This window comes from Euprymna scolopes, chromosome 2, assembly GCF_053919585.1.
Source record: "Euprymna scolopes isolate OS-2025 chromosome 2, ASM5391958v1, whole genome shotgun sequence".
NCBI classification, from domain to species: domain Eukaryota; kingdom Metazoa; phylum Mollusca; class Cephalopoda; order Sepiida; family Sepiolidae; genus Euprymna; species Euprymna scolopes.
This window is the reverse complement of record NC_136483.1, coordinates 121,881,408-121,904,447: the sequence shown is the minus strand read 5'-3', so window position 1 is coordinate 121,904,447 and position 23,040 is coordinate 121,881,408. Positions and strand designations below refer to the sequence as shown.

Here is a 23,040-nt window from a genome sequence, read left to right as displayed (position 1 = left end):
AGTTTGTTAGTAACCATATCGTTTAACCAATAGTCTCAAACTTGATCAAAATATATTCCGTGTCCAAATTTAGACCTGACCTAATTTTGGAATATCTAAGTCAAACGTTAAGGTCACAGAAAAGATAAAAATCATAATTTTGATGATAACTTCGGTTCTGATCATCATAGACTCGGTACTTGACTCATATTGTAGCCAATAAAGTCCTATGTCTTATATTATGCTGACCTTAACCTTAAATAGTTCAGTCCTGGTCGAAATTCAACTTCTGATTTTTTTATAAACTTGATGTATGGATTTGTTGCTTCTGATAACACTATCACGACATGCAAAATTTCAACTTAAACAGATGAATAGTTTTTGAATTACCAATGTTTTCAATAACTTTGGTAATACTTCATACAATAGGTACGGGCAAAATGAATGCCGATCTTTAAAATGTATAAACATTTTGATCCCTCCCTTTACTTAAAAAAATCACCAAAAATCAGGAAATTAACCAATTTTATTCAAATTTTCAGTATTTATCAAATAATGATCGCGGAATATAATGAACTAATTACTTTTATTTAAATCTTAGTGGAAATGTATTATTTAGTTTAAGCAAAAAATACCGTTAGTAAAGTTATGGTTTCAGTAGTAAATAAAAAACACAAGAATTTGTTTTGGGTTTTTTTTTTATATAAATAAAGCATCGTAATTTTTACAAATAAAATAAAATAATTTTACAGGGTTATTACGAAAAAGCTCTTAAAGTCCATATTAATGAATTCGATATAACTCGAAGAAAAATGAATTTCTCGAACTACCGATATTACCATTGAATTAAGCATTGTTTATTTAATATTTTCACACACAAAAATTATAATTGCAAAAAATATTTCTACTTTATTTTTTAAATTACAGGTTTCGCATAATTTTTATATGCAAGATTTTAATAATTTCTTTGCTCGCAAGAATGGGAAACTTTTGGCATAACATATTTTTTTATATAATATTGAACAATAATTAAAAAACAATTAATTTAAAAACAGGAACATAGAAAAATAATTAAATTAAAAAATGGAAAAATTTATACAAACGTTCAGAATAGGAATGTATGGATGCACGTCTGGGAAAAAAAAGAAAAATATCATACCCCTTCCTCCCTTTTAATTGCATGACATTATGTTCACAGTCTTTCGACTGCCTGAAATTTTGGTCCTTCGTAAAATCCGTGTATACAAAACTTTAGTTTGTTGCATTTTGCGAATGACAAAATCACTCGGTTTGGGGGCTAATTAATGTTTTTTTGTACAAACAAGGTGTTTATTTTATTTTATTCAATATCTTAGGACTTTACTAATTTTCTTTGAAATAGACCCAGAAAACTTTTAAAGGATTTCTACAATGAATTTATTTAACTTCAAAATTTAGCTGAATTGAGTAGCTCGCCGTGAAAACATTTTTCATAACTTTTTTTTTTTTTTACGTGTACAAATATTTTTTTCCTTTAGGAAATTAACTTTAGTTTAATCTTTCAAATACAATCAAAAAGTAGTCGGAAACCTACAAAAAATTATGATAAATCGGCTTTCAAAACTAGGTCCCCCTATTTTTGTCCGCCCATTTTTGCTCGTACCTATCATACAATATAGAAAAGTAAGACCTGATAAGACATGTTGTCAGACAGGTGTATGTAGCCTCACGACTGACATATGTTTTTGCGATATATGAATATAGCAAGAACATTGACTAAAAGTAATTACAGTTTAGGATATGCAATAATTTCGCCTCAAACACATGAAATAAAAATATTGAAAGGATTGCAATAAAATGTGCAGCAATTGACCCCATTTTTATTCTGATGAAAAGCAAAAATAAGTATTTGCTTTTATTTCATTGTAGGTCGTACGACGACTTCCAAGAAGAAATACACGTTATGGCGATACCGAACAATACCAATGCCCTCGCTACGCATCGAACCATGATCTCATCTCTGCACAGTCCTCGTGTCAAATACCAAAATTCTAAAATCTAAAGAAGGTAATATTTATATTATGTCATACAATCAAGTTATAAATAAATATTTTATAATCTATATTAAAAAAAATATCTTATAAAATATAAAATCTTAAAATATCCGTTTGTGGTGAAAAAAAATAATAAAAAGTTGAAATACACGTTTGTGATGGCTTAGTCAACTTAACTGAACAAGAAAAAATATGCATTCGCTTTAAAGTGTCTTTTTTTCTCTCTTCTGTTAAAAAACAGAATACAGAATACAGAATACAAAATAATTTTAAATTAATTCTTTACCGATAATTAAGCTTTTTAAGAATTTAAGATACTACGAAAAATTGTATTGCCAACACTTTGTATACGGGCAACGGAGATGCTGTATGTGTATTTAGTCAGCTTGTTTATTTTTTTTATTTCAACTTTTTCATTATCAAATTGAATAGGAAAGTTACAGATTTTAATTGAAAAATCAAGTATTTACCTTTTTTTTTTATTATATTTTCACCCCAAACAAGGCACTATTAGAGACATAAGCTACATGGACACTATGTAGGGAGTTGGGCAGCAAGGTGTCGGTTCACGTTACACTTGAACTTCTGCATGTCAGTACAGTTGGGGAAGCAGGGACCCGGAAGAGAATTCCAAAGTCTAGCGGTTCTGGGGAAGAAACTACTGGAGTAGAAGGCTCTCTTACATCTACTGTGAAGAGGTGGGATTTAGCTGCTTGTCGGGTTTGTCGGGGGTATTTACGTCGAGGGAGTACAAGTGCTTGCAGTTCGTCAGGGCATTCACCGTTAAAGTACTTGTAGAACAGGCAGAGGGATGCAACATTTCGTTAATGGGACAGAGGCTGAAGCTTAGATGACAGTTCAGGACCTATCAGGTTGGCGACTCTCTTTTGAACCTTGTCTAGTAGTGAGAGACTAGTAGCAGATGCACCAGCCCAACATACATACATGGGCGAATGATGGCCTTATAGAGGTACAGGATACTTTCGGGCATTAGTAGTTTTCTAGCATGGTAGAGAGAACCTACCTTCTTCGCAGCGGTCCTGGCAATACTCTCAATGTAATTAATTGTTCTAACTCATGTTTCCTGTGAACGTTAGGCCGAGGAGTTTAAAAGACGTACTTTCAGATAAAGAGTCTTTGGCCATTGCTATTGGTGGTAGAGAAGGTTTCTTGTAATTATTGAAGGAAACAAGTTTAGTTTTAGCAGCATTGAATGTGACCATCCATTTTTGTCCCCATTCCACTACAGATCGGAGGTCATCCTCTAGTGTTTCTGCTATTTCTTTAGATATGTGTTCATTTGTTTTCCTGTCGTGTCTGTTATAGAGCATGGTGTCATCAGCATATATACCCATCTCATAGACAATTTTGTCATGAAGGTCATTTATGAATATTAGGAATAATAGAGGTCCAAGGATAGACCTTTGAGGCACTACCGCATTTATATCATATTGTTTAGATGTACGATCGTCGACGATAACCTGGATTTTTCTCTTATCTAAGAAGGATTTAATTATGTTAAGTATTCTTCCAGTGATACTGTATGATCTGATTTTCCTGAGAAGATCTTCATGCCATACCCTGTCAAAAGCCTTAGATATATCTAGAGCTACCGCTCTACCCTCCCCTCCATTTTGTCCAGTGAATGGTATATAAAAGAAAAAGAAAAAAAACTGTGTTTGTTTTAACAGAAAGTTATCTTTATTACAAAATTGGTTTTACACAGGGTCCAGTGTTCAGATTAAAAATGGCTTAGTAATGTTATTCTCACTCCTATTTGTCTACAAACAAGGCATGATTTATAAATATAAATGGTATAGATTTTATATCATGATAAATATAAATGGTATAGATTTTATATCATGATTTATAAATATAAATGGTATAGATTTTATATCATGATTTATAAATATAAATGGTATAGATTTTCGGTTTGCATTGGTTGATGTAGTGTGAAAAAAAAGTAGACAGACAATTTTAGTCTTTTATATAGATAAAATATGACTCATCAAAAAAGACACTCCTGGTCATTTCCATGAATCCTGATCGCATCATTTCTAAAATCAGAACACTTATGAACATTAGATAGCAAACTATCAGTTTACTCTAAAAATCAAAAATTCAAATATATTTTCCAAAAATGCGTGCGACTCTTTAACGTTTACAATTATTTATAGCTTCTATAAACTTTTATCTATGTGTATTGGCTTTTGGTGGATAAATCTGCGAAATGCACGCTGCCTTTGAGCAACGGCAACTGCAAAATTAGTCGTGAGCGATTGGGGAGACTGGTGTTTCCTATAAAACTTCTATGTGGGAACATGCACTTTAATACACACAGGAAGAGAAAAGATGGAGTGTCTCTGATGTGATCCCTCAGCCTTCTTGAAGTACCTTGTCGTTTTGAGTAGTGGCTCTTCAACTTGAGGTCGCAAGTTTAGGCTGATCTAAACATTAGTATGTGATAAGTGTTCCCGGGTGGGCTATGGGCTCAGAAACTGTGGTCAGAAATAGATATAAAAATTAGGTTTATTGATCCTGGCAATGTGGGAGATGAGTCAGGAAAGTGACAGCCTGTGTCAGGGAATCGGATATAGAAAATTATGTGTTGCATCTGTGTAACGAGAGAAAGCAAAGAAACTTTGGTGGACATTAAAATCACCAAATGCGTGTACTTGGCTGCTAGTATTTAGAGAGAGTGTTGTATCTATGCTGCCAGAGACGTGGTTGATTAGAGTACAGACCTGGATCGAGAGAGAACGATAGAGAAAATATAACTAACGCTATGTTGCATAGTCTAAAGCACATGAAGGCCTGGGCATCTGATTATAGTTTGAATTCTCAAGGGGAGGGTTTTACGAATATGGATTTCAATACTGTGTATATGTCTGTATCACTCGGCAAAGCGAGAAGTAACCAGACATGTTAAAGTGGTTAGAATTAGTCTAGATATGGTTGACAGTGACATCATCAGTTTTCTTTTTTAATAACAAACTTCGTAAACACTCGTGCGCATTCAAATGTGTGTTGAAATTATATCATGTGTTGTCATTTATTTTTATTGGTTTTTGTTCGTTCCCCCCCCCCACACACACACACTTCTTTCACTGTTTATATCATCATCATTGGAACAAGAAGAAATGTTCATATATTTGTAAAGTAATACAAACCGGTTTTACATGTAATTATTTCCTTGTTATGTGTGTCTGCATTGACCATAAAATGGAAACAAATGTTTTCTTTCTTTTTAACGGATTATTTACTGAAACGGATGCGTTCGCGTGGTTTAAAATGACAGAATTAAACCAGGCATGGACTGAAATACAGCTCATTAAAAAGCTGTTCACATAACTTGCATCGTTTATATTGTGGGAGAGACCGCAGTTGGGATCATCAGTGTAGAAGTATGTACATTATCTAAAGAATGACAAACGCCATCCATACGACATTAATTTTATTCAACAATTTATTTCAGCAACAAAAAATAAAGAGTTCTTGAAAAATGAGTGTACAAAGTGTCCAAGTAACGTTCTTACGTGAAGTACTTGTTTTGTGCGCGTGTGTGTGTGTAAAAGGTTAAATTAAATACACGTGTTTGTTTCGGTTGGTAACGTGTGCGTTCATGTTTGTATAAATGAACAAGGATGATGCGTTAGCGTTTCTTTTGTTGTGCTCATCAGCGAGCGTGTGCGTCTATGAACTTGTGTATATGTGTGTGCTTTACTAATCGTACAGTAATTCTGTAATGTCTCTTTCGTCATATTTGTCGATGACTTTCATTTCAAAAGATCCCAGGCGGGATTGTGGTTTACGAACGCATATTGTCTGTGAAAGAAAATGAGGAAAGAGAAAGAACGCACTGTGGTTGTTTTTATAGAATGCGCTGGAATTCAGAATAAATCTTCTTGTGTTGATTGGTTGAAAATAAATGCCAATGCGAACTTTTATCCAATCAAGACTTGATACGTAAAAACGGTATTCACTTTGGGCCGTATCATTGACAAGTTTAGTAGTATATAAATATTTTCTTTGAGGCGTAGAGGGTGAGAATCACAAAAATAATAATTTTAGCGTTAAATTATTTTATTGGGGTTAATGTGTTCATGTTGAATGATTATATGAACAAATCAAAGGGGTAAAAGTCGATGCTCATCTGTTCATCTGAGAAATTTGCATTCACGAGTATAGGCAGCACCATTACGCAAAACATAGTCATTCGATAAGAAGAGACAATATTCTTATTGGAAATATTTATCGATTCCGGACAAAACGAGGATGAGACTGCACTTGACTACTTGTGGCACCGTGACAGCATGTTGCCTCGCTACAGTCCATTTCCATTGGGACGTTTTTGAAGCTGTTCTTGGAAGTTGGCATTAATTCTTTCTTAAATTGCTCTATCGATTTGGGCGATTTTAATTCGATTAGATTTCTTTAAATCGTCGAATGAATGTAGAAAGCTTATTCTCAGACACGTGTGTCTTGAGATTTACCCACAATAAATAATTACATGCGGACAGATCAAAGCACCGAAATGGTCAAAGAGTGTCACTAAATCTGGAAGTGAACGTCCATTGATGTGTGGATGTCGCTTCAACTTCTAAAAAAACAAACACGTCGGATAAGATCACTTTTTTTCATAATTCAGAGATCAAATTGTCTTCATCTCCGTGTGATGTGACCAAAATTGAGCAGAATTTCACCGAAAACTTTCAACATAGCAGTAGAGGAAATCGAGCCTAAATCAGTGGCGTGCTAGAGAATCAACAGATATTAGTTGACACAATGGACACCTTGAAGTTAAGAGGACACTTTAGTTTGTGAAGCTGGTCCATTTTTTTGTGTCGAAATCGAGACGGCAGTGAGGTTGGTTGCCCGGAAATTCGAGGTATGTTAGTTCATAAAAAAGCTTTCGTGCAGTGGTAGATGGTGTGTTTTTTTGTTTTTTTTAGTGTACAGTTGTGCGTGGGAGAACTGACAAACTTTGTGACTATACGAGTATTTATTCTGTAGTAGTAGTAGTAGTAGTAGTAGTAGTAGTAGTAGTAGTAGTATGTTGATCCCCAAACCTTGTTATCCCAACATTGCGTCATAGATAGTTTGGTGAAATGTGTAGCACATACGGCATCTCAAGAGGGCTTCGTGCTAAATTTGATTCAATTCATTTGAAGAAAGAGTTAAAGTATAATTATATCCAGAACAGATTAATAATATAAACTCTCGAGAAACATTTAATAAAATATATTTCTATGTCTGTCCGAAAATATAGATAGATGAATACAGCCAAATATTAAAGCGTATAAAACGTGTGTGTAGGGGGTGAGGGACAAAACATAATCAAAAGTAGAAGTAAAATAAATGTAAATGAAAGTTAGGGGGCACGTGCCCTCGAGGATCTCTTTAAACCTTCATTGGAAGATGAGCATTTCTATCATATGTTAAGGTGATTGCTTAAAGAAAGTGATCGAGCCAACAGATGAAAGACAAGAATAATGCGTCTATTTAATCTGCGCTGAAAATATTGTTTCAAGCGTAACACGCCGATGAAGTCTTTTAAGTCGACGACATCTATTAAAAAGTAAACAATAAAGAAAATTGTTTAACGATATTTAATGTTTGAGTGTGGAGGATGCGTGATCAGAGAGAAAAAAGGGAGCAGTGAGTCGTTGAACAAAAGGTTACTTGGCATTTAAGATCAACTCATTTGTGAAAGAGTAAAATAACAGACTCGCCCAGCCTCACTTTCATTTGTAACGAGAGAAACCATTTATCCTTACTCACACACGCATCCGCCTATCCCTTACGACGTTCATTGTTAGTGGTTTTGTTGATTCAACCGCAACTCAAACAATTAAGGATGCGTAAAAACGTCGTTTTAGATTCGCCGGAAACGGTGATGAGAGCGAATTAGGCAACAAATGTGTTTTGTAATGACGAGTATATTTTATTGGCGAAAGAATGGGGACAGTCGAGCAAAGGGAAATTGCTATAGCAATAATATTATGACAGGCAATCGTCAAATTACAAAAATAATTTCATGATACATTACAATAATACCACCATAACAAATACCACCATACCACCATAAAAAAAGTTATTCCTTTTGCTTAATAGTCAAATTTGGACGATGCTCATAAACGCTTTGAATTTTGGTGCATTTCGATCACAATATAAGTAGATGTGTGTGTGTGTGTGTGTGTGTGTGTGTGTGTGTGTGTGTACCAAATTTCATGATGTTGCCATCTTACAATGTATTCCGTTAAGTACATTCACAATTCTTGACAGCATTAAATAAATAAATTGTAAGATGGTCAACATCATGAAATTTAGAATATAGACTTTTGTCATTGTTGCAATATTTTGGATGTATAATGGAGTATGATCCCACACAGTCGGACGATTCTATTTATAAACGATGCTGCTAAGAACTGACAAATCTAATTAATTCACGTTCTGCTACCAACTAATCAGAAACCAGAATTGCTCCATAAATATTAAACCTTTTCTGTAGCAATTTTACATGTTTTTTTCCGTTTCGACACGGTAAAAATATTTTGCTCTGTGGAACTGTCTACTACAAACAAGTCACCTCTCAAGACTTGTTTAGAACAACGAACCATCGGAAATTGTTCAGAAACTAAACATGGCTTACACTTCTAGAGTCATTTATTTACTATATGCTCTGTTATTGAGATTCATAAATTAAGGATTGGTATGAATAAAAAGTGAAATATAATTGGAAAAAAACATTCCCATTTTGTGTGTGTGTGTGTGTGTGTGTGTGTGTGTGTGTGTGCGTGCCACATATGTATATATGTGGCACGCACACACACACACACACACAAAGATTTAAAACAAATACACACGTGTGTTAATCGCTTTCGCACAAATTCAAACAAGCATATTTAAACTTTAAAAAATAAAAAATAAAATATTAGAATTTGTAAAAAATAAAAATGAATAAATGTAATTATTTCTAACATAGAAAATGTTCATCTTAAATAAAAAAAATCTTTTGCTTTGAGTGTTGCTTTATATATTTTTTATTTCCATGAAATGTTACAAAAAACAAAACAGTGAAAAGTAAAAACAAAATATACAGATTACTTAAAGTTTACACATAAATTATACTTTTGTATAATTTATGTGATTAAATGAAAATGAAGTAGTATATATATATATATACATATATATATATATATATATATATATATATATATATCGTTTTTATTCTTGTTTAATCTTCTTATATATAAAGTTGAACCAATCTATTTGCTTTTTCTTTGACATTATCAACTTTTTAATGAATTATACTTATTTCTGTTTTGTAAGTACAGTGTACCAAATAGTGGTCCGTGGTTCTTAAAGAGAAAATTGTATTTTCAATAGATTTTAATATTTAATCCTGTTCGATATTTTATTTTTGATTAGAAAGATTTAGAGAAAGGAATGAGTTTTTCTCTCACACTCAGATATTTTTCTCATACACATCGGAAACAAATTTAATAAGATATTTTTTCTGCATTCATCGATAGTAAATTATATTTCAATCGTTTTCATTTACTAATACCATCTCCTCCTTTTTTGATAAATGAGTTAACGACGGGCTAAATGGGAAAAATAAATGACCGACGTTTTACTTTTTCGGAATTGGCTCTTAATTTTAACAAATCTGTATTTTTTGTTTTAATTGAATTTTAATATTTATTCAGTTTTAAACAATAATATATCAACTTTTTTCGGTTTCCTTTTTCAGAAAGAAAGCTTAATTCTTGTTTGACCTTGAAGTATTCTGAAGTACGGATGACAGTAAATGAATGAATTCAGATCAAATAACGAAGACCTTATTTGATCTGAATTTGCAAAACATTGAAAAATCGCTACTTTGATATGAAATTCACGTTTGAAAAATTCAAATTTGTTATTTTGAAACAATAGAATCAAAATCCTTGATTTTGTGGGGATTAACACATCATTGCATTAATTCGTCTGTAATAATTCTAATCCAAAATACTTTCTAGTGAAGACTTTAAAGGATACAAAATCACTTTCAAATTCCGCACGGGAAAAATGTTTACGTCTATCCCATGACCGATGTCTGGTTGCACAAATATTATTATTAATATTATTTTTTGGTTATCTTTCAGATGCAAGGTTCATTGTTTACTTGCGGTTTTAACGATGTAAGATTCCGTTGTACGGAAGACCAAATCGGCCAAAATGTCTATGATGTTTTTATTGGCGCTTTTCTTCGTATTTTTAATAACATTTTTTTGCACCATTTACAAGTTCTTTTTACAAATAATTTTTTTTAATACTGTAATAGTAAAATAAAGATACATTTATTAATTATACGGAAAAAGTATCTCGTAATGTTTTCACACGAGATTTGTTTCCTGTTGATTTCTCTTTTTTTTTTATATTAAAATTGATTTAAAGTGATTTTCAAGCCTTTAACATGACGGAGTTTATAATGAAAATCAAATTACCGTTAAAATTAAAATAATCTTTATTAGAAATTTGTAACAAAATAACAAAATTATAAAACTATTAGATTAAAATTGAGAACTTTTAATTAAACAACGTGAACATTTTATAATGAGTGTTTTCATGAAATGTATTTTTAATAATAAAAAAAGTGAACTTTTTTTACTTAAACTTCATAAAAAAAACGTATCCAATATAGAATTTTACTAAAATAATTTTACTATTACAGTATTAAAAAAAGTATTTGTAAAAAAAAACTTGTAAATGGTGCAAAAAAATGTTATTAAAAAATACGAAGAAAAGCGCCAATAAAAACATCGTAGACGTATATTATCATTTAAACAGTATATCAATTTAAATATTTAAATTCAGTAAATAAATTTAAATATTTAAATTATGGCCGATTTGGTCTTCCGTACAACGGAATCTTACATCGTTACAATCGCAAGTAAACAACGAACCTTGCATCTGAAAGATAACCTATTTTTTTTAACTAAAGAAAATCAAATTTTAGTATTTTTAGCGATGAATAGTTTTTTGTAGCATTTTACCCTTTCAGGAATAAAGGTAATTTTTCCGAGATTCTAGTTAAAAAAAGGGGGGAAAAAAAGTATCAAGTTGACAAGAAAGTTCTTGCGATTTTAAATTTTAAATTCACAATAACAGATCTCAGCTCCAAAAAACTTATTGATCGAAATAAGAACCATTAGAATTAACACAGTTTTTGCCAACACAAAAACAGGTGTATTTATGCCAGTAACATAAAAATCTTATGTTCTGTTGGCGATGAAGTCACTGAAGACGTTTTTGATATCGCTTAGGTTTTTTAAGTATTTCTCACACAAAAAGTTGTCAAATGCTTGAAAAAAGGGTAGTCGGTAGGTGAGAGGTCTGGAGAGTATGACGGAGGAGACAAAGTTTCGTAGCCCAATTCGTTAAACTTCTGCAGGGTCGGTTTAGCAACGTGCAATCGGGCATTGTCGTGGAGAAGAATTTAGTCTTTTTCTGTTGACTAATGCTAGGTGTTGTTTCTTATGCATTTCATCCATTTGTTGACAGTACTTCTCCACTGCATTAAAAAAAACTGTAATGGATGAGATCGGTCGCAGACCACCAAACAGTCAGCATGACTTTCTTTTGGCTTCAGGGAGTGTAGTGGAGCTGCGTTGGCGTCTAACCACTGAGCCGAGCATCGCCGGTTGTCGTAAAAACACACTTTTCATCACAAGTCACAATCCAGTCGAGAAACAGGTCGTTCTTGTTGCGTAAAAGAAAGGGAGATGACACTTCATAACGGCCTTTCTTTTGCTTGTTGTTCAATTCGTGAGGCACCCATTTATCAAGTCTTTTTTGTCTTTCTAATCTTTGGGTTGGAAATTTTTATATACGTTACGTCTAATTCAGAAAAAAGTTCTTAAACAGTTTTGCATGGATTGGTTTCGACTAAGGCTCTTAATTGATCATTGTCAGCATCCGATGACCAACCACTACGCTCATCATCTTCAAGACTCATTGCTGCCACGAAATTTACTAAACCACTATTGTGTTGTGTGTTCAGTAGTGGTTCCTGGGCCAAACACTGCGTCGATATCGTGAGCTGCTTCAGCAGCTTTTCAGCCTAGTTTGAATTGAAATAAGAAAATTCTGCGAATTTGCTTTTTCCCCATCTTGTATTCAACGTTCTGAAAAGAAGACATACTTGTTTTAAAGCGATTGTAATTTAAATGATTGTAATTTAAATGATTGTAATTTAAATGATTGGATAGAAAAACGCTCTTTAAAATGATTGTAATTTAGATGATTGGATAGAAAAACGCTCTTTAAAATGATTTATAAAGTAGAGGTATTATAATGAAAACTCATTTTTGAAAATACATCATTTGAAATCAAAATTACAAAATTCCGCAAGACTTTCTTGTCAACCTAATACTTGTGCAGTTTACGGACTCTGCTGAAATAACGTTATTATCTAGAATGACAGTATTACACGGTGGAGAAGGGGTCTAAATTAAAAAATAAACAAACATGGAAATTCTACTCCAAAATTAGCACAGTCCGTAAACTGCACAAACACAAAATATATCAGAAAATTTTTAATTATTTTTAATAATTTTCTCTCCAAAAATGTTCCTTTTTCAAATTCTTATGTCAGTAATTCTGTTTTTAATTGTGTGCATGTGTTGATGAGGATGATAACAAAAGCATGAAACACTAGTTTCTGTAAGTATAAAAATAATTGTTAATATTTATATAAGCTCATTAATTATAAGATTGGATTTATTTGCTTCCCCACTGAGCAAATTAGGCACAAGGCCGTTTTTTAATGTGGAGAGTGAAGGGAAAATGGGGACCAACTCCCCGGGGAGTAGGGGAGCTGGGTAGTGACAATTTGTATGAAGGGTTCCCCTACATTGACCAATAACTGATTACTCAAGAGCAATAGTCTTATATGTGGGGTTACCCCCACATATGGTCTTTGCTTGAACTTTGGTGCCCAGCCCCCGCCGGGACCGGGCGAGTTGAGCTTATTAATTATAAGATTATTAAAGTTGAGCCCTGTCTGGGAAATAAACTAAGTGGTGATCAACTAGCGATAGGCAACATTCACGACTTCTTGTCTGACTGCTTTAAGATTAAATGCCCGCATTTGGCATTTGTAGGCATCACTTAATTCTCATGTTAATTTACTTGCTCATTGGGGTTTGTGTTCTTTGAATAGAAGCGCTGGTTGAGTTTGAATAAAATAAATGACGTGACCAACGCACCGTTCCGCCATTTGAAAAGACTACTGCAGAAACAACAAACGACTTCTATTGATTGCTCCAACAACAACATGGTAAAAAAAAAGGACATACTGAAGATGAAGTTTTACTTCGAAATATATTTATAAATTTCAATATAAATTTCAAACAAAATAAATGTGTTTATTTTGTAATAATGCGTTGTTTTGGCTTCAAACGTATCTCATATGTATTTATTTATTTATTTTATTTATTTTTTTTTTTACACAGTGATCACGACTTATCAAGGCCCGGAAGCCACTCAGGGATAAGGGTTATTGCAAGTACATTACGTTAGTGTGGAGATTTGACGAAGTGTTTACTTAAGGGAGCGGTTCATTAGGAATTTGTTAACATTGGACTTGAAGACATCCAAGTTGTAGTCCGGAGGGAAGCAGGCAGACGGAACAGAGTTCCACAGGCGTGCAGTTCTAAGAAAGAAGCTTTGTTCATGGAGTCCACGTTTTGATTTAGGCACAGATATAGAGTGGGGGAAATTTTTCACAGTGGATTCAGCTAGACGGGTGTTTTTCGTGAAAGATTGGCGACGGGGGACCAGAGATTGGAGTTCAGACGAGCACCTGTCATGGAAATAACAATAAAACAAGGATAGGCTCGCAACGTCTCTTCTGTGGGAGAGAGGTTGCAGGGTAGAGAAAAGGGCATCCCCCACTAAGCCACGAAGTCTATTTTGTACTCTGTCAAGGCAGGATAGGCTGTTTTTAGCAGCTCCTACCCAGATATGGAAACAGTATTCCATCCTTGGACCTACTTGGCTTTTATATAGATAGAGAATTGCATCAGTAGTGAGATATCTTCTCGAGCGGTAGAAGGATCCCACCATCTTTCCAGCGACCTTGGCAACAGACTTGATGTACGTGTTCCATTTCAGATCAGGAGTAAAGGTCAAACCCAGAAGCTTGTCAAAACATGGGGCCTCACCCAGACGAGAGCCATCCATCACAATTGATGCCAGATGGGGATCAGAGCGTTGATTTATTTTAAATACTTGATCAATTTACATCGTTTTTTGGCATACGGCATCTTCGATGGGTACATAAGATTTGATTGTATTTTTGTTAGGAAAATAGATTAAATTCTAGATAAGCACCTAAAATCGTACTATATCTATAATATATAGATGTCATCGAAAGATTCAAAAGATAATTTTTTAACAAAAGACATACAGATGCCATTCGAAGGACCTGCTATTAACAATGGCTGTCAAAGGTTGTTCGAACGAGCCAGAAGAATTCTGAACCAGATTCATGATAACATGACATACTTACATAATGGAAATGGGGCGATGTAGTGATTATAAATACAGCCGGGAGGGGAGAGGAGTGGAGGTTTTGATGACTGCATCACCTTCACTAATATTTTTGGGAAAAGTATGAATCCATATATTCTACCTCCACATATGAATTAAATAATAGCATAGACTAGACTTTCAGGCCTTGCTTGTGAGGAAGGAAAACTCTGAAATAGCACCTTTTCCTGTTTATTTCAACCTTGTTCCCTGTCGTTCTGGACTTTTTTTTTTTTTTGCCACTATCCTGAAACAATGTCGGTTGATGAGTGGTGAGCAAGCCTTGCTTTACTATAGACCCTTACAGTAGGTATCCATTGTTTCTCAAGACTCAGAAAACGACCATTTCTCTTTTATAAAAAAAAAGGAGAAATAACTCTCTAGAAAGAAATGTACAAAAAAGTGAGGAAATATCATATAGACAGATCTTTTTTAGTTTAAACATTTCACAATGTTATTAGTGATGCAGTAATCAAGAAATAACTCTAACCCGCCATGTCTGCGTCTGTAACCATTACATCAGGTCACTTTCGTGTGTGTATGTGTGTGTGTGTGTGTGTGTGTGTGTGTGTGTGTGTGGTGCCTAGGTACAATTTAGAAGAACCATATGCAATAAAATTCTGTTTTAAACTTGGAAAAAATGCCACAGAAATGTATGAAATGCTTCAGACTGCTTTTAGATCATTGAGCATCAGTTTTAGAGTGGCATAAGAGATTCAAGGAAGACAGGTAATCTGTGAGAGATGATGAGAAATATGGGAGGAGTAAAGAAGTCAGAATACCAGAGTTGATTCGTCAAATAAAGAATTTCATGGATAAGGACTGTCGTGTATCTATAGAGACAATAAATGCACAGTTTGATGTCAGTGTGGGAACTGTACACACAATTATTCGTGAAGAACTGAAGATGAGGAAGATTTGAGCGAAGTGTGTCCCAAGGATGCTCAGAGAAGATCAAAAAGAAAGCCATTGTCATGACAGCAGGGAGACGGTTGAGCCAATCAATTCAGATCCCGCAGTTCTTGATGCTCTGATGACTTGCGATGAAAGCTGGATCCACTGCTATGACTCAGAGACCAAGAGACAGAGTTCCCAGTGAAAGAATGCTGGCTCTCCCAGATCTAAGAAGGCCAGACAGAGCAAATTCATCTAGAAATTATTACTGTTTTGATAGCACAGACATGATCTACATGCACTGGGTTCCCACTGAACAGACAGTAAACAGAGAATATTGTCTCTATAGACACACGACGGTTCTATGTTTTAAGGGAGTTCAGAAAGAGATTCTGTCGGAGGAGGTCAGCACTCTTCAAATCGGGTCAGTGGCATTTCCACCAGGACAATGCACCAGTTCATCCTTGTAACAAACTATTTGACCAAGACAGTTCCTCACTCTTCCTATAGTCTAGACCTTGCTCCCTGTGATTTTTGGTTACTTTCTAAGCTCAAAGAAAACCTTAGAGGCTGTCGTTATGAGACAATTGAGGAGATGAAAGATGCTGTGACGACGATCATTGACATGTTCATACAAGAAGACTTCCATGGAGCCTTCCAGAAGTTGTTGGAAACATATAAGTGCATTGCAGTCGGAGGAGATTACTTCGAAGGGGACTAGAGTTTCAATAAAAGTGCCCATATAAAAAACATTTGGAAACTTATTGAAGAGAACTCATATTTCTATTCTATTGTGACCATGCAGTGGGCATTTTATCTCCATCGTGATCATGTAGCCACCTTGCTCATCGCTAAAAGTTGTTCTTAAAGAAAGATGATGCAAACTTACAATATATTTTATTTGTCTGACCGGGTTACTTGTCACGGAATTACGTTTCTTTCAACAATTTGCCTCTAAGTTGCTTCTGATGACAAAGGTTGCTTCTAAGTTGCTTCTGATGACAAAGGTTCCAAACGCCATTGTCTAACACCAACTGCTAAACCCTTTCTCATTACACGTAATTTGGTTCAACCAATACAACCCTCTAGTATCTCTCACGCTCTTTGTATATGTTACATTATAAATTATACCCGACATTGTCCGGGAATAAGTGAGGAACTTGTGTACTCCTAGAGTTAACCCTAAACTTAATATTACCATGTTTTTGTATTAATCCGGAATTCATATAATTTTCAAGTCAAAAAATAAAACATCCTTTTTGCTGTGCAAAAGAATACTCTGTAAAAATATTGTCAAATATTCTAATACAAATATTCTAATACAAAATGAATAATGCCATTGGATCTCTCGTAAAATTTTACTTAAGAAAAGCTGTGGTTGATCTTGACATAGGGCTTTGCTTTCAATTGCTTCCACGGACAGAAATAATACAACAATTATAGTACAAATTATCAGGCACTGACCTGAAATAATGTCCCCTACACCTGTTTTTTTCAATGCTACGACTGATGATGTAATGTCGATTTTCGTTATTTTTATATTTTTCCAGTCTATTTTATGACATATTTTTTTTATTTATTTTCAGCCTCAGGAATTCCAGTAAAGGACAATCATATGGAAGTGCAGTCCTAAATCGAATATGAAATATTGGTCCATGTTCAAAGGAAAAAAATAAGATTAAAATGTTTTCATTCTCTGCATTCTATAGTATCATATACAAAGCAACTGAGTTAGAGATTGTATAGCGCTTTTTAGATCCGGTAATATTGATTGATTGATGGGGAGGGTTTTTTATCCCTCGGGTGTTGGCAACCTTTCATTAGAGCCTGACAATGTGTAAGTAGTTAATCATCCATCGTCTATAGTTATTTTTAAGATTAAAGCAAAAGAAAAACAACCGGAAAGTGTTGGTCATATTAGTTCATGACTCATGTCTGATTCATTCTCATTCATTCTGTGACACACATATATGCGTGTGTGTGTGTGTGTGTGTGTGTGTGTGTGTGTGTGCGCGTTTCTGTAATAAAATGTTTTATAAATGAAACAGTTTGGCTACACATTCAGAACATATTTCAATTGCAGTTTTAATAAGCTTGACATCAGACTATCAAGTCCGTTCTTTATACATACATTTTGTGGAAGGGATCAAATTACTATATGTAAAGGTCACGTGACTAAATGCAAAATATAGGGTTTTTTTTTACATATTGACTGAAATAGTCAATTATCATTCAAAAGCACATAGTCAAAGTGATATAGTTTTAATTTCCTTTTTATCGATCCTATCCATCCTAGCTTTTTTCAAGTAAAAGTATTAAATAAAGTAAAAAAAAAAAAAAAAACTTTGAATAAACAGATACAGCTGTTTATGGAACACGTTAAGATGTAAAAAATTTATTAAAAGAAGAAAAAAGAATCATTCAATTTTTTCTTTCATTTCTTTCTTTCGTTTTTCTAAACATTTTTTTTTTCTAAACAATTTTTTTTCTTGCAAGTAAAATCTGTTTCCAAAGGCGCGCTGTTGCTGTTAAACGCACGAGGTGTCTTGGAAATCTTTTCTGTGCAAGTTTTTTATAGCGTGTGTCCTCTTTAAAAGGGATTAAAAAATATTGGAAGCATCATTAAAGTTTGTTTGTCGTTTTTTTTTTAAATTGAATAAACAGATAAAATTGTTCTTTATTAAAAGAAAAAAAAAAAAAGAATCGTTAAAAAAATTTTCTCTTTCTTTAATGTTGAAACATTTATTTCGGACCATACCAGATCCATCATCAGAGAACGAAAGAGTTTTTTGCTTTGTTCTTTTCTTACAAGTAAAAAAGTTTTTATACATTTATTTTTATTGCTTGTGCTCACTAGTTCTCACACGGATCATCAGAGATTATTCAATAAAGTGATGTTCCCTGTAATCTGGGTGATAACAAGTTTCTCCAGATTTCCAGTACTCTTTACCCCTCTGCAAATGACTTTGCATTATTGCAATAGCTGCTCAGCATTGATTTATTCCTGGTAACAACCATTGGTCCTAACTGGAATTTGGTAAACAATAAGCCTGCCTAATGTCCCAGTAGGGCGGGTCGCTTTGCAACTTTTTTCAGAAAATCAACATGGCACTGGTGATGATAGTTGGGATTTGATGTGATACCAAAAATTAGATTCCTATCTTGAACAGAAAATTGAGCATTTAATTTTTAAAATCGTTTAGAAAAATGCTGAGAAATCCTTCGTTTTCATAGTATTTTACACAACACTGACTTTGAATTTTCACTATTTTTATAAAAAATCCAATTAAAATTGATATATTTATATGAAATACATTGAAAGAAAAATACATGAATTATAATTTTAATTATGAATCACAACTAGCAAAATATCTCAACTAATTAATTAAATTATTAATTAAACAAAAATTGTAAAAAAAACGCTAATTAGCAACTAAGTCTTTTAAATTTCACAATCTAAAAGATATGTGGAGATGTATTACACAATATTGTAATTGTGTAACTTGATACAAGTTACAGAACCATGTATTTTAATGTTTTTATTAAACACAATAGTATAAACTGTTATAATAGAACTAAATTGTTCTGTATAATTTCTTTTCAAGAAAAGTGAAGGTCTAATTTGCTGACATGATGACTTTATAAAATATATCTATGTCTTGCTTTCTGCCAATATACAACTTTTTTAGAAAAATCAATCAAATTTGACCAGTGTTTGGCTGCAAAATTGATAGCCATAATCTTTTTCAGTTTTTTTTTTTTTTTTTAGTTGTTCACTATTTCTGGAAAAAAAAAAACACCACAAAAAACAATTATTTAAAAACACTTATTTTTTATATTTTTGTGATGAAATATGAATAAAACTAACTATTGTTTTGGTAAATTGAGAAAACTAATAAAATTTAATAGATAAGTATTTATTTACCTAATGGACAAAATCGTTTGAATGCTCTCTTCTCTCACATCCAATTCACCTGAGTTTAGCATCGATATTATATTTTCCAGAAGTGTATATTTGGAACTGTTTAAAACAGTAATTTGGATTTCAGTTAACTGTTTTGTTCTCTGAATCATATTAAAATATACTGTTGGTTAAAAAAATTATTGTCGGTTTGGATCTCAAACCAACTAACTGCATACACTTAGATGATAAATTTGACCAGAATGTTTAATTTATCATAGTGTTTGAGGATAGACACCTCGGATCCATAAATACATTAACCTTGTGTTAGCCATCTTGCTTGATTCAAGGGCCCAATTTTCTAAGCTGCATATCTTAGTTTACCTTCTCAAGGAATGCCAACAGCATACTCTCAAAAAGTAGACTGGTCTTCACACTTAAATTATTTGTTTCTCCTGCTGTCAGATAATGATGATCAGGAGGGACACTATTTCTTCTTAGAATTCTACTTGAAGCAAATCTTGATAATTATTGATACAAAGTTTTCCCAAATGTTGTTAGGCTTTTTCTTGTTCCATCAATTAATTTAAAAATTGCTCTAAATGGTAGTTCTTCTAGTGCAACCTGAAAATTGGAAAATTTGCATGTTTAATAATAGAGCCAGATTACATAATAAATACCAATATATTATTTTATTTTCCACAAAAAAGGAACATAATTGCAGGTGAATCTATAGAATTAATTTTACCTTCTTGTTAGAACAAGTGCAGATTATGTGCCTTGTTTGACAATTTTGTCTTGCACTTTACTAGAAATTCATCACATCTCAAGTCAGGAAGTTTACAGCTACAAGAAAATATATAAATCTGTCTTGCTGTTCCTTCATTTTTTTCACTTTGGTTACTGCAAGAGATTTCTTGTCAATTTGTTTGGCCCTCTTATAGCAAAATATATTGACATTCTGTCCTATATAACGTTCCTCTAACAAGGGCAATTGTGAATTAACTACTTGCCAAATACTAATTCCTTAGCAATTAACATAAAAATCCAACTATTTTTTACGTGGGGATAACTGTTTGCGAGGAAATAACTAAACTGGATGACTAGTCGTGAAGTTGGGGGTGCTGTTTCATCCAAAAGACAAGGTGGCCCAGCAAATTTTGTGAACCACTGATTAAAACTGAACATTGTGCTTTTACTGACATTTTAATCTGAAAAGTTATATAAATAAGTGAATTAAAACTGAAGAAAACTGTTTTAGGCTATCTTCCAGTTTCATATTTAAAAAAATAAGTGCTAATTATAGGAAATAATGAAAAACTTTGTAAAGTTGAATTAGATTATTGAGAGAAAGGACAAAACCAAATCAGAGGCATAGTAGTGTTTAGTTTAGACAGTTTTAGCAGATTTTAGCTCCTCCTTCGATAACATGAATTTATCCATAAAGAAATTCATTCTTGCTGTAGCTGTGCCATTTTAAACAAGGGTTTGGAGTTTGAACAACCAGTGCTTGTGCATCTATGTTACTATGCTATTTTTAATAGTATTTTCAAGTTAAATTTAATTTTTATTAAATTTTTAGGTGAAAGTACAGAATAGTTGCAACACAACCTCCTATCTTCCCCATGTTAAGAATTGTCTCCTAAATAACAAAGTTATTTTAGCACAATAACATAGATGCACAAATAAGGAAAACCTTTAAAGGAGTTTCCTTATTTACTCGTATTAATCTTTGTGGGTTATCTGATTTTAAAACTATAATTTTAGAAGAAAAATACTGCTTAAAAACAATTACTCCCTAAAAATAAAAGAAATTAAAATTTGACACTAATTTTCTGCAAAGTATTTTTTATTAAGTAGAAAAACGTGAAAATTTACGTGGTTATGTTTCGTAAAGAATGTGTAGAATAAAATTGTATGGACTATTTTTTTTTTAAATATAAAACTGGAGTATTACCATATTTGAATAAAAATTCCAAATAGAATTTGATGTGAAATATTAGGTTGGTGCAAAAATAATGTTTTTGACATTAGTTTAAACGTCAAAAATGCCATTATTTTTGCACCAACCTAATCGAAAAACAAATTAAAAAAAGATAAAACGAATATGTTTAACTTCGCTGCAGACACTTGAAATATAATAATATATATTTTAAACAAGTCGTTTTCGTTTCGAAATAATTAAGCCTTAATCATAATGTTTTCAAATTAAATAATAAACAAATATTATTTTTCAATATCAATAACGAGCATTTTGCGATGGTGAAATCTAAAATGTTTCCACTCCAAAAAAGTTCCTGAAATGAAAAAGCAAACTTTGGTCGCTGTTAATTTAAAAAACATAATTTTGCCTTTACAGTTAATATTTATTTTATTAATTCATTATCTTCACTCATTTTATTTAAAAATGTAGTTTTAAATTTTCTAAATGATTCCATTTTCTTAACAGTACAGATTGTTTTGATGATGGGACATTCTTGAAAATTCACCAAAAAACTTTTAATAGCTTCAATTTTTCAACTTTTAAAGTCATTTCCTCAAGCAAAAATAACGATTTTGAAAAAAATATTTCATGTAGGTCTTTTTTATGTCAAACCCCAACTATCATCACCATTGCCTCACCGGGGTTCAAAAATCGACCTGCCCTAATGTCCCAGTACTCTTCATACTGAGCTAGTCCTTTCATCCTCCTTGACCTTTGAAACATATTTTTGGGTGGGGATTTTTTGAAGCGTCAGTTTCCTTGGGTTCATGTGCTGTTCTTTCCTCCATAGTTTCTATTGCAGTTTCGATGTGGCTGATTAGTTTTTGCAGTTGATGCAGGTTAGTTTCTGTATTTGTACTTTTAAGATTTCAACTGTTTTTATTATTACCGTCTGCTACATAGTTTTCCCCTATTCACTCACTAGTTTTCAGGCCATCATCAAAGAATACTCTTTGACAACAACTTGGAATGCTCCCTGCAGTCTGAGTTGCATTAGATGTATTGAGAGAGAGGACAAAATCTCCCTAGATTTCCAGTACTCCCACTTTTGATACCATTTGCAAATTAATTTTCATTATCGCAACAACCGTTTGTCATTGATTTCTTGTTGGTAGCAGCCATTGATCCTCATGGGAATTTGAGTAGCAATAAGCCTCCTCAAAATTCCAGTCCTCTTTGCACTCGGCCTTCCATCCTCCTTAATCCTTCGACTATTTGGTGCATGCCAGTTGTGCTGACGCTAGCTTTGTTTTGTGGAGGGGGGAGTGGAGGGGAAAAGGAAAAGGGAGAGGTAAAAAGAAAATGAAAGGGAAAATGAGCAAAGGGGAAAAGAAAAAAGGGAAAAGGAAAAGGGAGTTGAAGGGGGGAGAAGGAGGGGAATAAGTTCACTTTTGGTGTACCAGTTTTCTTGGTTTCACCTTTTTGTTTCATTTCTGTTGCAATTTATATATGGTTAGAATTTTTTGCTCATGTGGATTAGTTTCTGTACTCAAGGATTTTCCTTAAGATTTCAGCTGTTTTCAGCATTACCGTTCAGTGCATAATCTCAGTTTTCCCATCGATTCTGATTTCTCTTTCACTTTTTTCCAAGTTTTTTGAGACTGTTCCTAGTACTTCTACAATTACTGGTATTAATTTTCTTCAGGTTCTATATTCCTTTCAGTTCTCTAGAA

General features: G+C 33.1%; 1 protein-coding gene across 1 annotated transcript in view; it reads left to right on the top strand.

Moving 5' to 3' along the window:
* The window catches only part of LOC145295838 (sodium-dependent multivitamin transporter-like), a 248,072-nt gene extending 229,963 nt beyond the window's left edge, over nt 1–18,109 (top strand). The window contains exons 14-15 of the mRNA XM_080141552.1: nt 1,888–2,025; nt 17,069–18,109. Of these exons, the coding sequence (XP_079997678.1) occupies nt 1,888–1,970 (83 nt within the window). The 3' untranslated portion in view covers nt 1,971–2,025; nt 17,069–18,109. The remainder of the gene's footprint in view (nt 1–1,887; nt 2,026–17,068) is intronic.
* The last annotated feature ends 4,931 nt before the right edge of the window (nt 18,110–23,040 follow it).